The sequence below is a fragment of the Phyllostomus discolor genome, chromosome 3, assembly GCF_004126475.2.
Source record: "Phyllostomus discolor isolate MPI-MPIP mPhyDis1 chromosome 3, mPhyDis1.pri.v3, whole genome shotgun sequence".
Lineage (NCBI taxonomy): Eukaryota > Metazoa > Chordata > Mammalia > Chiroptera > Phyllostomidae > Phyllostomus > Phyllostomus discolor.
The window spans coordinates 91,820,308-91,835,652 of record NC_040905.2 but is presented as its reverse complement, the minus strand read 5'-3'; the positions used below and the strand labels follow the sequence as shown (position 1 = coordinate 91,835,652).

Genomic DNA, 15,345 nt, shown 5'->3' with positions numbered 1-15,345 from the left:
CCTTGTGTAAGGATGAAAAAACTTCTTTATTCACTCAATTCGCTCAGACATACCAGAGCACCTGCTGTGCTACAGACTCTGTGTGAGGTCCTGGCAGCCTCAGCACCAGCTGAGTGTGAGGGTTTTCTGGTTTGGATCAGAACCAGCCAGCTCCCTGTAGTTTCTGCCGGCAGGATCTGTGACCTTTGGCTGGTGGTAGGGAAGGATCTAGGGCAGCTTGTGGGAGCATTTGCCGTAACCAGGCAGGTTGTCGGTTTGCTGGCAGCTGTAAGAGCAGCACTGGAGCCTGGGGCTGTCCGCTGTTTCCTGAGCACCTTCCCAGTTCCTGGCTCCTGGCCGGGCCCAGTAGGAAAGAGACAACTGTGCCCAGGCCCTGTCCTTGGGGAGCACCAGTATGTATGGAAGGGCTCCATAACTTTTCTTACTTCATTTTTAACATGTGCGGGATGAGCGGGCAGACACAGGAGTCAGGCCAGGGGGTACTGGCAGGTGTCTTGGGCCATCCACGCCACAGTTGTTCCTCAGTGTGGGACCACCCCCAACCATAATGGCAGGGTCTGCTAACATTTACAAATATAATGGCTTAAAGCCAAATGAGGAACTTGAACATAGTCACTCTAAGAAGCCAGCCCTCATTTAAAAGAAAAATCCCGTTATTTTGAACAATTTTAGATTTACAGAAAAGTTACAAACATAGTACAGAGAGTTTGGACAGCCTCCTTACTTCTCATGTTAACATTTTCACACCACTGTACAGTTTTCAGAACCAGAGAATTACCACTGGTGCAGCACTACTTACTAAACTGGTTGTTCCCCACTGTTCTGATTCTGTCCCAGGGTCCTGTGGGGTCCCACTCTGTACCCAGTTGTCAGTGCCCTTCTGCCATCTGTCACTGTCCCTTGGTCTTTCTTCGTCTTATATAATCCTGACACTTTTGTAGTTACTTTGTCCAATGCCCCTTAGTTTGGGCTTGTCAGATGTTTTCTCATGATTTGGACTGCAGTTAGGCAATCTTGGCAGGAACCGCAAAAATGATGTGTCCTTCTCGGAGTATTGCTTATATAACTGGCCATGTCAGTCTTGACCTCCTGTTGGAGTGGCTTCTGCTGGATTTTTCTTCTACAGCTACCAGAGTGCTCTCTTTTTTTCTTTGTAAGATTCTGTTTTTTTAGAGAGAGGGCAAGAGGGAGAGAAACATCAATTGGTTGCATTCTGCATGCACCCCAACCAGGGACGGGGGCCACAACGCAGGCATGTGCCCTGACTGGAAATCAAGCCTGCAACCCTTTGCTTTGTGGTGCGATGCCCAGCCAACTGAGCTGCACTGGTCAGGGCAAGAGCTCTCATTTTGATGAAGCTAGCCTGCTCAAAATTCTTATTTATTTATTTATAGACAGGCAAGGGAGGGAGGGAGGGAGAGAGGGAGAGGGAGAGAGAGAAACAGAAACATCAATGTGCGGTTGCTGGGGGTCATGGCCTGCAATCTAGGCATGTACCCTGACTGGGAATAGAACCTGCGACACTTTGGTTCGCAGCCCGTGCTTAATCCACTGAGCTACGCCAGCCAGGGCTTCAAAATTCTTTATCTTCAGAGTCTCTGGATTTCCGAGGAAAACGTATTTTGACAGGTAAAGCTTCTTTGTAAAGAGACGAGACCTTATATGCCAGCAGCCCCTGCCTACCATTCTTTCCTGTCCAACACCTGTCCTGGAGTGTGATTCTTGTCACTTTGTTTTTGCAGAGGAAGTAATGGTGGACGGGGCTCTGGGCTTAACATCTTCAAGTTCGGATATTCAGATGCTATAGGTTAGTTTGGGTCTGAGTGTGGTGAAATTCAGATTTCTTTGATAATTGTTCCGGGTACTCCATCAGGAACTTTAATTTTAAAAAAAAGAAAGAAAAAAGCCACCCTGGCTGGCATGGCTAAGTGGGTTGGAGTGTTGTCCCATAAACCAAAAGGTCATAGGTTCTATTCCTGGTCAGGGTACATGCCTAGGTTGCAGGTTCAGTCCCTGGTTGGGGCGCATGAGACAACCAGTCAATGTTTCTCACATTGATGTTTCTCTCCCTCCCTCTCCCTCTCTCTAAAATTCATAAGCATGTTCTTAGGTGAAGATAAAAAAGGAAAAAAATGCAGGCCCCTCACCCAGAAGCAGCTGTGGAAAGAGAAACTGTGACAGGCCCTCAGCAGCACCACGTGTCCCTCGTCTGGTGTTTCTCAGGCTTTCATTTCTGCTAAATTGTCTCCACACACTGAGCGTTGCTCTCTCTCTCCTCCCACAGTGCCTCCTTCCCCAGCGGTCCTGTGAGCAACCCTGTGAGCAACCCCGGAAGCATCCCCGCCACTGTGCCCATGCAGATGACAAAGCCCAGCAGGGTCCAGCAAGCCCTTGCAGGTAGGCACGCTGCTGTTGGGCTCTGGGGTCCAGAAGGACTGTGTCTGGCAGGACTTGGGGGCAGTTGGGAGGACACTGTGGAATAAGGGTGTTGTTACCCTTTGTATTCTCATGGAAACCTAAAGGGGCTCCTTTGGGGGACAGCGCCTTTTGTCATCGATGGTGTAACACTGGTGAGTGAGCCTGGGGTACCTCTCCTTTCTCTCTCAGGGTGGGTGCCCTGGTGTGGACCTTTCCCTATCTTTTAAATTTTCACCTCACCTTGAATTATGGTTGAAGAGTCACTTCTCTGTCCTGAAATGAAGGAGGCATTTCCCTAAAGAGGCCCTATGGGAAAGTTCAGAACTATTTTGGCTGGAGTGATATTTTGTGTCCAGCTAGATCTTTTGTTAATCATACATCTTAGAACTGTTTTTTAAGTTCTTTTTACAGGTGTTAGGGAGGCACTGAAAGTTATTTTTTAACTTATGAGAAACATAAAGTGTCACAGAAAGGTAGACTGAACGTAGTTAAACTCCGTCGTTTAGAGAGCAAAGCAGGAGAGTAAGGTGAGCAGAGTGAGTGTGTTCAGTGAGTCACTGTGGTGGCACGTGGCATTGGAAGAGACAGTCCTGGAGGCAGGGAGACCCTTGTGGAGCCCGACTTCATGCCTCAGGTAAGCCAGCCGAGGCCTGATGAAGGCCGTGGAGGTGGGATGGAGGTGAGAGCTTCTGACTTGGTGGTGGGCCAGGCTGTGAGCAAGGAGGGCTAGAAGGAGGCCTGGGGTACCGCTGCGGATGGAAGTGCTGTGATAAATGGTTAGTGAGGATTAACGAGGAGCTTTGTAGGTGTGTTGATTCACTTCATCCGAGTCCCAGCTCTGTGAGGTGGGAACTTTTGTTATTTTATGGTCTCGGGAACTGAGGCTCAGAGAATTCCAAAACTTCCCCAGGTCAGCCAGCCTGCCCCTGGGGAGCTGGGCTACAGCCCCAAGCCTTCTGTGCACTTAGCTACTGCACTGTGCCGCTCCTGAGTTGGTGGGAATGTTGGGGGGAGGGGTGGCAATGACTGTGTATAGACAGGCAGAACTGGCTTGAAGGCAATGGGAATTTGGGTGTGCAACTCAGGCAAACAGGCTGGGGTGCAGTGGGGTGGCCTCTGCCCCCCCCCTGGAGTGTGTGAGCTCATAGAGACCATGGGTAGGACACTGGGAAGGGAGCCCTTGAAGGAAATGGAAGGACCGGTCAAGGAGGTGATAGAAGGTGGGAGAGTGGGGCTGGCAAGGCCCCAGGAGGGGAGAGGCCCTCCACCACCTGCTTCGGCTACTTAGGTATTAACCCCCTGCTGGAGCTGAGAGGACCGTGAGCAAAGGTGGTGACTAGAAATTTCCCGCTCAGTTTAGGTTTTCATGTGGCACCAGATGCCATAGATGAGTCAGACGTGTGTGTGCATGTGTGCAAGTGGGTGCGCGTGTGTGGCGGTGGTCTGGTTGGAGAAAGGTTGTGGGTGAACAGGCCCGGCTCACCCATGACACAGCTCTGTTCCACTCTATAAGCACTGAGGCTTTAACACCTGTTATAAGAACCTCCAGAAGTGGTCTGGGTATTGAGTAGCTCTGGCTCCCCTTCTGGTCTTGAGACTGAGGACCCTCTCTGGCCTAGGTCCCAGATTGTTCTCTATTGTGGCCGGTATTTTTGCCACAGCATCTTTGCTGCCTACACTGAACACAACAAGGCTCTGGCTCGTACCTGTTGGTGGGATCGTTGTCCAGGGCACCAGAGAATGAGAGATCCCAGGCCAGCCCTCAAGAAGTGAGGCCCGGAGAATGTTCTCTCAGCCTGGGCTGTGTGTATGGATTTGGGAATGTGGACTCAGGGGCGGCCGCAGTGATGTGGGCACATGGACACAGGGCTTTGCAGGTAGGTTTACAAACTAGCGGCCATGCTGCTGGACTGTGCACCCCTCTGCACTGGTGGAGGAAGTCCACAGGGGAGCCACTTCCGGGTCAGGTCGGGAGTGCCTCAGGTGGCAGCTTCACTGGCTGCGGCATGGCCCAGACCTCTCTTTCGGGGAGTTGTGGAATGGGCCCCCGATGCCAGGGCTGGGTTCCTACCCTGTGAGGGACGAGGAGTACCTGCATTTTATGTGGCTGCCACCTGCCCAAGATCAGTCAGCCCGGGGGAACAGTCCTGGGCTTGGTCCCTGCTTGGCGGGGCAGAGCTAGGGGAGGGCGAGCTTGGACCCGAGCCCTGGTCACCAGACAAAAGGCCGACCCTTGGTGTCAGAAAGGGGTGGATACACACCTGCCCGTGTACAAGACTGTGCTCTCCGAGGGCTGTGACAGGTCAGACGAGCAGAGGAAAAGCTGTGGCTCTCTGAGCTGTTACAGTCATACGGGGATGTTAGGGCTTTGGGCGGCTGTCCTGAGCCCGTGCTGCTGGGGAGGGTGTGATGGTCCACTCTTGGTGTCCTTGACCACCCTGTCCACTGGACGCTTCTGTGAAGTGTTCGGTGTGGCGTGAGTTGGACACTTTCTCACCAGAAGGCTGACCTCTGCAGGCTTCTGAGTAGAGACCTGTGTCTGTGACTCGAATTCAGGGGACTGGGTCTCGCACTGAAAAGGGCAGGAGCGTTGTTCACTCTGGGGACCGGTAATGGTGGCCCAGGGGTGTCTTTGTCCTCCAGCAGAGAGGCACTGTGCACGTCCTGTGACCTGGCCCTCTCTCGGTGCTTGGTGTAGGGGAAGGCAGTCACAAAAACAGGTAACGCATCCCCTCAGGTGGTAAGAATGCTGAGCAGAGTGAAAGAGGCAGGGTTGGAGGGGGACGCGGCCGTTGTGGATGGGTGGTCAGGAAGGGCGGTCAGGAAGGGCCGCCTGCTGAGACGACACTGGAGGAGACGTCTGGCTGAACTGAGGGAGCTAGTTGATGTTGTGGGGAGATGTCATGGTCAGTAGAGGCCCGAGGTTCTGCTAAGGAATTGCTCCTGTTCTCTCCATCTTTTTGTCCCATGTCTGCTTGTCAGTCCACCTGACATTTAGTTCCTGAGGGAATCCACACTGGAGCCCATGAGCAAACCTTGGGACACTGGTGGCATTGCATTACCTGGTGAGCAGGCGCCCAGGGTCCAACTCTGATCCTTTAATGTGTACTTCGGGGTCTCCTGCTGAGCGGCCACCACAACATCCTCTGCCTGCCTTGGCTGTGCCACCCAGGCTGCCGGCTGGTGCCTGCTTCTGTCCTGGACTGGCACATTTGCCACTTCAGGAGCCTTTGTTCTGGTCAATGCCACAATGACTGGCCTGATGGATCCCAGGGCCAGGTGTCTGTCTCTTCATCCCTCTGAATTGCCTCTGGGGTGGAGGCTTTGTCTGCCCAGCCTGGGCGGGGAATGGGACGCAGTAGGGCCACGACCTCCACTTCCTACCATAGACTGTGCCCAGTCCCCTAGTCAGATTCCGAGTGCCCAGAATGCCACACTCAGGCAGCTCCCTCCCGCCTCGGGAGATGACTTTGAGCCAGACTGAGGACAGGAGAGATTAGGGAAGTGGTGCTGTGGGCAGCAGGGTAGGCTGAGGGGGTGGCAGGAGTAGGGACTCCAAGAGGAGGACATGCTGTGTTCCAGAAAGTGTCTGGTCCTCAGGGATTGCGAAGAGAGCTGTGTGGGGTAAGGATCAGTTAGGACTTGAGGAGTGCCGGGCTGAGGAGTGAGGCCGTCCCCTGTGGACATCAGGAGTCCGACAAGAACAGACAGTCCATCTCAGCAGAGCTGCCTGCTGCGGCTCCCTCCCCCTGTGGGCATGCACCCAGAGCAGAGGGGCTGTTTAAGCCCCAGCTGCGGGCCCAGAGAAGGAAGTCATGGCCTGGGACTTGCGCTGCTGCAGAAGAACAGTCACATGGGCCGTGGGGAATGCCTCAGTTGGAGAGCAGGCTCAGGGGTCAGCCTTTCTGCTCGCCCACCCTGGCAGTGGCACCGAAGCCATCTAGACAGCCCAGATGGGACATGGAAAGTGACAGTATCCGACTGGAGGCCATGACTGGAAGCAAGGGGGTGTGCAGGGGGAACGTGGGGAGCACTGAGCTTGAGAGCCCGCCTGTGTTACTGTAGCTTGGCCGCGCCCTCCCATGTCGCCCTTCCTCTCCATGTCCCTGTGCCTGGCATGGGGAGATGGCACCCGGAACTGCTCAGGAGGCTTCCTGAGCGGCAGCCTGCCTGTGTCCCCCTGAGGCAAACGGCTTCACCACCCCCTGCGTGCTGTGGGCGCAGGCTGATCGGTTGCTTGTGTGGACGCCCGTGGAACTTGGCGCCGGGGCTCCGATGACTTGGCCGTGTCACTGGTCCCTTGCCTGGAGCGCAGTCCTGCCGACTGGGGTAGGCCCTGGCAGCCTTGAGCTGCCAGATTCCCCAGGGAGGCCAGTGGGTCCTGATGGCCGTCCTGAGCGCCACCTGGACTGAGCTAGGGTTTGCGGATGTCACGTGCCAAATGATTCTTCCTAACGTTTCTCCCCTCTGCATGTCTGATCTCGCACCTTGTGTAGGCATGACGAGTGTTCTGATGTCAGCCATCGGACTCCCTGTGTGTCTTAGCCGCGCACCTCAGCCCGCCAGCCCTCCCGCCTCCTGTCTGGCCTCTAAAAGTCACAGCTCAGTTAAGAGATTGAGGAAAATGTCCATGAAAGGTAGTTTCTGCTCACAAATACTCTTTGGCCTCTGCTCAGCTGCCTCCGAGTCTTGCTGCCTCTGACTCTCCTGCATCAGTCGCTCTTCTCCCGACTCCCACGGCCCTGCTCCGTGTCTCTCACCTGCCAGGGCACGGGCTGCTTGCCCTCCCCCTGCCCTCAGCAGCAGCGGTGGCCTCTTGCAAATCTCCTTTGCCCTGCAGTCCCAGAGTTCAGGTCCCGTCTCCCTGGAACAGCTGGAGTGCGACTGGCCTGTGTTTGAGGATACTGTGGCTTTGTGAACACGGGTGTGGGTTGAGGCCCGATTCAGGGTGAGGGACAGCTTTGTCCCTTCCATGGGGCCAGTGTTTATCTCAGGAAAGGCCCCCAGCCCTGTCTGATACCCCACGTGGGTCTGCTTCACAGGGGTCTCCTGATGACCACTGCTCTGCCCGTCACCCGTCTGAGGAAGTGGGAGTTTAGAACCACAGCAGGTTCCGTGGGTTTTAACAAGACCTGTGTGGAGGGGCCTGTGGTGGGTAATAAGTTCTAAACCCGTCATTTCTAAAGCTTATTGTGCTCTGGGTCCATCATGGGGCCAGAGAAGCATGGACTGAAGCAAAGTGACCTTCAGGATGGTGTAGTGAGCAGGGAGCACAGCCCTAGCTCAGGCATTCCTGTGTTCTTGTCTCCAGTGCTTACTAGTGTTGTGATCTCACTCAAGTGTCTCCTCCATCCGTGGGCTGGTGCCTCCTGCTTAGCACATGGGATGTGGGAGGAATAGAAAGCACACACGTGAAGCACCGGGCACATATTAAGGGTGGCTGCTGGTCACCTGATCATGCCCACTGCCTGTCTGATCTGCACCCCTCAGGGCAGACGAAAGGCCCAGGGAGGGGCAGCGCTTTCCCCACGCCACCCCAGCCCACTCCCACCCTTACCCCCAGCAATTGGGCAGGCTCCAAGCTCCTGACCCCGTTCCAGTTCTTACTATGCCTGGAAAGAACACAGGCTCCTGCCCTCACTGGTGCGGCTCAGTGGGCTGAGCATCGTCCTGCAAAGTGAAAGGTCACCTGCTTGATTCTTGTTCAGGGCACGTGCCTGGGTTGTGGGCTCCATCCCTGGTTGGGGCACATAGGAGAGGCAACCGATCGATGTTTCTCTCTCACATCGACATTTCTCTTCCTCTTTTCCTCCCTCCTTTCTCCTCTGTCTAAAAATAAGTAAAATCTTTTTTTAAAAAAAGAGCACGGGCTCTCAGCAGACCTCCTGGCCTTCCTGGGCTCAGATGGCCCTTTCATGGGGTTGGTGGTCACCTGGCTGGCTCCCCTGGGGAAATGTGGCCCCACCCTGGGCCAGGGTGGGTGGGGGAATGGGTTGCTGAGCTGAGTCTCACCGGAAGGGGGCCAGTGGCTAGTCCTGGCGGCTGGGGTGCCGAGCTCATCTGCAGACTGCCCCGTAGCTGCCAGACTTTTCTGAGTCTCCTCCGCAAGTCTGAGCAGAGTCCCCGATTCCAGGACGGCCACTCGGTGCTGGTGGTGTTGCACTTTGGCCTGGCTTTCTCACCACACTGACCAGAGTCAGGTCTTAGGGGAGAGAGAGAGGGAGAGAGAGAGAGGGAGAGGGAGAGAGGGAGGGAGGAGTGGAGGGTGTTTATGTATGAGTGTGTGTGGCGGGGGTGTAGAGAGTGGTATTCTTTTGCCTGTAAATGCCTTTCAGGTAATAGCAGCTAATTCCTCTATAGCTATCAGCTTTGGTTGGTGTTAGGTCTCCACTTTTTAGACGAGGTAACTGAGACTCAGAGGTAACATGACTTGGTCCTGGCACAAGAGCCAGAATCAAACCCGATGTCGTCCCGTCCCAGCCTCTGCACTCCCCTCGTAACATTACCTGGCCTCTGGTCTAGAGGGAGCTCAGTGTGTGAAGCCGCAGGCTGACGGCCATGAGCTTGGGTGGAAACCAGAGCCCCTTAGTCTCGGAGGCTAGGATCTCCCCAATTACCTTGAGGCAGGATGCGGAGCTCTGGATGGTTGCTTTCCCAGGTTGCTCTGGTCTCCCTGGCCCCTCCTTTCTGCTCTCGCATAGGCTTTGCCACCACCCTCTTTCTGATTCTGCTGCTGCCTGTATCTGGACAAGCCCCCCCCCCCCCACCGGCTCTGCAGGTTCCCTCTTGCTGGCTGGGGAGTGCCTTGTCCTCGGGTGAGGCCTGTCAGTGTTTATGTGGGTGCAGGGCTCCCCTCCCAGCTTCTTGCACGTGTGCACAGAAGAGTGGCAGGTTTGAGAGGGGCCAGGGCACCTCCCTGCTGCATACCTCAGCTGCTGCCGAGTCGCTTGTCTTAGGAACCGAGTAGGTGTGTCACTAAGAAGCCACAGCCCAGGGACAGGCTGGAGAAGACTTTGCCTCTTATTGTGACAGTGTCAGTGCGGCCATCGGCTGCAGTCAGAGTGCATGAAAGATGCCCACGCTGGGTAGGCGCCCATGATACACTTGCCTCATAAAACTTTTCTCACTGAGACTTTCTCACAAGAATGATGAGAGGAGTGAAGTAACACCGCCAGTATATGCTCTGGAGTAGTTTGTTTTAGAAACTGCTGTCCGGCTCTTCTGCATGTCGTCCGAGGAGCCTGGGTCTAGTTTCCTGACCGAACGTGCACAGGGACCTGAAGGCTGTGGCCGGCTACGGTCTCTGCCCCTGTTCCCCTGCCTCCAGCGCTTCTGGGGCTAGGGCTCCGCCAGGCGAGCGTGTTCTGCTTGGCTCCAGGTCTCTCCCCTCTGCATGTCAGCCTTCCTGTCTCAGCCCCACTAACATCCCTGCTGGCAGCTTGGACCTCTCCCTTGTCCTCCTTTCTCTCTGGTTTCTGCACCTCCAGTTGATACTCACTGGGACCCTACTGATGTTGTCCTCTCTTCCAGGAGGGCCTCCAAAGCCAGAGCCAGAGCAGGTGATAAGAAACTATACTGAAGAGCTAAAAACAGCCCCGGATGAGGTAGGTGTTGCAGGGGCCACACTGCGTTCAGTTTTGTTTGTGAACAAGGGGCAGCTGCAGACGAGGACACCGATCTAGTCTCTCCTGGAAGGGCAGCTCTGGACGCTGGCATCATGCTCGGGCGCTTGGGTTTAACCTCCCGCCTCCTGTAGGAGGCAGGTCTTGCCAGGATGAGGCGGCTGTAGCTTTTGAAACTTGGATTCCAGTCTTAGCTTTGCTCCAAACAGGTGTGATCCTCAGTGAAGCTCCTCTCTCACACAGGCCTCTGTGTGCCCCGTGCCACCCGGCGGGGCAGGAGGCTCAGAGATGAGGGGTGGGAGAGACTACCCCACCCCCTGAGGGTGCTGCTGGTGTAGAAGGGAGGTGGCCTTGTCCGGATAGCGGTCCTGCCCCTCTGGCTGCTGGGAGGGCAAGTAAGGTTCCCATAAGTAACAGGACCTGCCAGGCCCCCATAATAGCTTCAGTAGGACACAGACGTCTCTCTGTGGAGCCACATTTTGGGGGCTACAAGTGCCACTTTTCTCTGATTCGAATGGAGAGTCCTGGAGCATCTGGAGGAGGTGGGCGAAATGTCAATCCTGCTGGTACAGAACCGCAGACTCCTCACCAGCTGCTTCTCCCGCAAGTCCAGCGAGTGAGAGACGCCTGGTTGGGAAAGCCTTCGTCCGTCCAAAAGGCATCCTGCCTCTCCCATTTCACAACACTCAGTCTTTCTCTGCCCGTGTGCTCATCGGGCACAGCTGGCTTCTCTGCCCCCAGCCGCTGCCTCTCCAAACTGCAGTCTCTGCAGCCGGCACCCAGCCGCGATCATGGTAGTGCCCCCACCCCCTTGCTTAAAACCCCCCAGTGTGGCCCTGAGGTGTACAACAGAGCCCCGACTCCTGCCTCCTGCACGTGATCGGAAGCTTCCAGGATCTGGCCCCCTCCCCATCTTGTCTCATCCCCCACCCCGTTCACACTGCAGGAGCTACCCCCACCCCCTCCCCTGCAGGAGCTACCCCCCCCCCCCCACCCCTGCCACACACTATATGCTGGTTCATGCTTCGGATCATTCTCTTCCCTTGTCTGGAATGTCCATTCCCACACTCGTCCATCTGACAAGTTCCCTTTTCCCTCACACACCCAGCGTGGAGGGCCTCTCCTGCTTTCTCTTCTCTGGCTGTTCCTGCTGCTGTACTGGCCTCTGCTTTGATAACTCGCTGGCCCCCGGGCTCACACTGCAGTCGCCCCTCCTACCGTGGTGAGCCCCTGGGGCCCAGGTCCCAGTGACCCGTGTGTGTTCTCAGCCTCTGCGACAAATGACTGTTGAATTGGCTTTGACTGTAACGCTGACGTTTCAGCAGATGAAGGTCTTTTCCTTCAAGTCTCCTCTTTCCATGCAGTGTCTCCTTTGGTGAGTGTCCCCTGTGTTTGGTCCCCTCCAGGACTGCATCATCTGCATGGAGAAACTGTCTGTGGCGTCTGGGTACAGTGATGTGACCAACAGCAGGACTGTCGGGCCCATGGCTGTGGGCTGCCTCACCAAGTGCAGCCACGCCTTCCACCTGCTCTGCCTGCTGGCCATGTACTGCAACGGGAACAAGGTGCCTGTGTGCCCGCCCAGGGTGGGGCCGGGGGTGGCCTGTCTCAGTCACACAGCCTCTGAGCAGGTGGCTGTGACTGCCCTGGGAAGGACATGGGTGTGCTCGGAAGCAGCCTCTGCCCTGCGACAGGATGGGGGGTGTCTGGGGGCGTCAGGGGACGCCTGGCTGCGCTTCCTTTGGTGGGGTGTAGCCGAGTGGACGGGGTGGGGAGGGCGGAGGAACCAAGACTGTGGCGGACCTGCAGGCTTGCCAGGCCTTCCTCCGAGGCACCCCGTGCCGGCCGGGTGCCGGCACCAACAGCTGGCCCGTCACAGGGGTTCCTGTTTGATTCAAAATGTGGTTAGACTGTGGGAACTTTTGCTCACAAACTTGGTTTTTCTACCTGATGCCAGTCTCCTGGTACTTTCTACCCTTGAATGCAAATTATATAGTGAGTTTCTGGTGCAAAACTTACCTTCCTGAGGAAGCTGTTGGAATCAAGTTTCTGTGCAGGGAGGCTGCCTGGGAGCTGGGCCATCTGCCCAGAACCTGCTGTGTGGCGCAGCCGACCGGTCCCCCCGCAGGCCTCCTTCCCATGTCGAGGGCGGCGGCTGTGCCTCGGTGCTCCCTCAGGGCTGCCAGCTCAGCGTGTGGTGTTCTGCCTCATCTAGGATGGAAGTTTACAGTGTCCTTCCTGCAAAACCATCTATGGGGAGAAAACTGGGACCCAGCCTCGGGGGAAGATGGAAGTGTTCAGCTTCCAGGTGTCCCTCCCTGGCCATGAGGACTGCGGGACGATACTCATAGTTTACAACATTCCTCACGGCATTCAGGTAAGGGCGCCGGCGCAAGAGGCGCCTCCTCGGATCTCTCTGCAGTCGGTCCCCCTCCCCGCAGTCGGCTCCCGGTCACTGCAGGATGCCCGGGTTGCTCAGCTTAGGCTGCCAGGAATCGGGAGGGGCTCGCCTGGGGTACAGCGAGCTCTCAGGGCCGCGGAAGCACAGGGATGGCCCTCACCCCTTTCCTGAGATAGGGAAGGCTTCCTGGAGGCAGAGACATTGTAACTGGACTTGCCCGGGGCAGAAGACCGAGTATATAAGCAGGGGAACACGTATTGAAGGGCAGGAGCCATCTGGTGGGGGCTGGGGAGGTGCCGACAGTGAAGACGGATGGAGAAACTGGCTGCGTGGCCAGGGCAGGCCTGGGCTGGGAGCAGCAGGGTTGGGCCTGGACGTCAGGAACAGCAGGACGGGAACCCTAGCACAAGGTCCCAGGGTCCCAGGGTTCCAGAAAGGAACACTCACCCCTTAGGCCTCCTTCCTTGGGCCAGGGTTGATCTCAGAGCCTGAGACAGTTTGGGAAGATACAGGGCAGTGGGGACCAGGACCCTGAAGGTCATGTGCTTTTCCCTGATTTCCTTCTGCTTCTCCTTGGCTCAGAGTGAAATACTAATGTATTGTGGGCAGGGTTGGAGCCACGGGGCCAGAGGGGAGCTTGGAGCTGTCGGGGCCGCACACTCCTGTCTAGACCACCGCCGCTGTCTCAGGGCCCTGCTGCAGCTGCGTCTGGAGCACGGGCGGCAAACCCAGGGCCGAGGGCTGCATGCGGCCTGGCACCTTGTTCCCACCTGGCGGCCGTGCTTCCGAGCTCTCGCTTAGTTGTTAAGGAGCAGTTCCGTTTATATAGCCCTAAAATGACATTCGGCCCTTTGAAGGCAACTGTGAGGCTGACGTGGCCCCCGGTGAAAGTGAGTCTGACACCTCTGCCCCAGAGTGAGAGCGGAGGGGCCTGTGTGTGGGAGCGAGGGCAGCCCGAAGGCAGGCGGCCCTGCCATGCAGCCCGGGAGCCCGGGGCCTGGAGGGCTGCTGAAGAAGCAGAGCCTCCGTCCCAGCCTCCGGAGGGTCTGGTCTCATCGGGGAGTAGAGCGTTGGTGTCAGCGCCTGGTTCCAGGGGCAGCGGCACGCTTTCGGGGAGCCGTTGTTCACACCGGGTCTCTGGGGGTCAGGACTGGAGAGGCAGTGAAGTATTTGCTCGCTCGAGCTCAGGAGTGGCTCCGGCCAGGAGGGCAGGGGGCGAGGCGGGGCCTCGGTGTCCTGCGGGCTCCTGTATCCCGTGAGCACCCCCACGTCCGTGTCTTCCCTCTGCAGGGCCCTGAGCACCCCAACCCTGGGAAGCCATTCACCGCCAGAGGGTTTCCCCGCCAGTGCTACCTTCCGGACAATGCCCAGGGCCGCAAGGTAAAGGCCCCCCCCGCCACCGCCACCCTTGGGGACGACTGCCCCCCATGCTCACGGTGGGAGGTCTGTGTCAGCTGCTGGTTCCGGAATGGGAGAGAGCAGGGAGGCCTAGACTCACTGATGGGAGGGGAGCTCATCCTAGATGTCCCTGAAAGAGGGAATAGTCCAGGTGTTTGGGGGCCGAGTAGGTGCAGCACTGTCTCAGCCGTGGGGTGGGGCCAAGGCGAGTCATGGAGCTGCCCGTTGCGAGGTCCCACTGGACGGTCAGCTCAGCAGTTGGCATTCCAAGGGGGTCAGGGCTAGGGCTGGAGGCTGGGGACCCCACAAACTGGGCTTTACACCCTAGACTACAGATGACATCACTTACGCAGTGGCGGGAGGGAATGGGGAGGAAAAAGGGCCGGCTCTCAGGGCCCTGCCGCTGGTTAATGGTGCATGTTAAATGGACTGGGGCCTAGCACGTGGCACCCCGCCGCCCACAGCTGACATGGGTGGGTGGGTGGTGCCGCTGTCCTCGTCTTTATCACTGGGGCAGGTCAGTGGGGGCAGCCGGTGGATGCTCCCACCCTGTCGCCTGGCCACCCCTGCCCAGGGTGAAAAACCTTGTGGAGAGACAGGCCAGTGCTCACTCACCGTCCTCCCTCCCATCTCCTTCCTCTTCCTCCGGGGGCAGGTCCTAGAGCTACTGAAGGTGGCCTGGAAAAGGCGGCTTATCTTCACAGTGGGCACGTCCAGCACCACAGGCGAGACTGACACGGTGGTGTGGAATGAGATCCACCACAAGACCGAGATGGACCGCAACGTGACAGGCCATGGCTACCCCGATCCCAACTACCTGCAGAACGTGCTGGCTGAGCTGGCCGCTCAGGGGGTGACTGAGGACTGCCTGGAGCAGCAGTGACCCTCCAGCCTGGCAGCCAGTGCCCCGTCCCCACTGCCAGCCGGGCTGCCCTGGGATGGACAGGCAGGAAGGTGCCTTTACTTGGAGGCTGAAATGTTTGTTGGGGAGGGTGGGCATTTTCCACCGGAGCTGGGGCTTCTCCCGTTTGCCTTTCCTCCTTCCTCTCCCCCTCCAGGCCTGGATCTGCATGGGAATTGGGCAAGCCTGGGGAGTTGTTCTTGTGGGGGCTTACGACGCAGCTACCTCAGTGCTGGGGGCCTGGCGTGGGCTGAGGGGAGATGGCCCCAGCCCCAGTCGGGGGCTGGCATGGGTCTGGGTCAGCTTCTCATACCTCAGATGTTCTGTTTGCAATAAATGCCTAATAGCCAAAGTCAGCAGTTCCTGGCGTGTTTGTCAGCGTGCGTGATGCCTGCACACGTGTGTCCTGCTGTGTCAGCTCCCATTTCCTGCCTGCAGACTGAGGCCAGCCCTGACCAGGCAGCTCAGTGGGTTGGAGCACCGTCCCGGGCCACTGAGGCTGCGGGTGAGATCCCCGGTCAACACGCACAAGAATCAGTCAATGAGTGCATAAATCAATTTAACAACACATTGATCTCTCTCTCTCTTTCTCTCTCTCTCTCTGT

General features: G+C 57.1%; 1 protein-coding gene across 5 annotated transcripts in view; it reads left to right on the top strand.

Moving 5' to 3' along the window:
• The window catches only part of DTX2 (deltex E3 ubiquitin ligase 2), a 36,584-nt gene extending 21,492 nt beyond the window's left edge, over window positions 1-15,092 (top strand). For 3 of the 5 annotated variants that reach the window (XM_036020788.1, XM_028521324.2, XM_036020786.1), the window contains 7 exons: window positions 2,285-2,397; window positions 6,915-7,055; window positions 9,949-10,022; window positions 11,447-11,605; window positions 12,256-12,417; window positions 13,732-13,821; window positions 14,495-15,092. In XM_036020788.1, the coding sequence (XP_035876681.1) occupies window positions 2,285-2,397; window positions 6,915-7,055; window positions 9,949-10,022; window positions 11,447-11,605; window positions 12,256-12,417; window positions 13,732-13,821; window positions 14,495-14,722 (967 nt within the window). In that variant the 3' untranslated portion in view covers window positions 14,723-15,092. The remainder of the gene's footprint in view (window positions 1-2,284; window positions 2,398-6,914; window positions 7,056-9,948; window positions 10,023-11,446; window positions 11,606-12,255; window positions 12,418-13,731; window positions 13,822-14,494) is intronic. The other 2 variants (XM_028521331.1, XM_028521338.2) reach the window with 1 other exon arrangement.
• The last annotated feature ends 253 nt before the right edge of the window (window positions 15,093-15,345 follow it).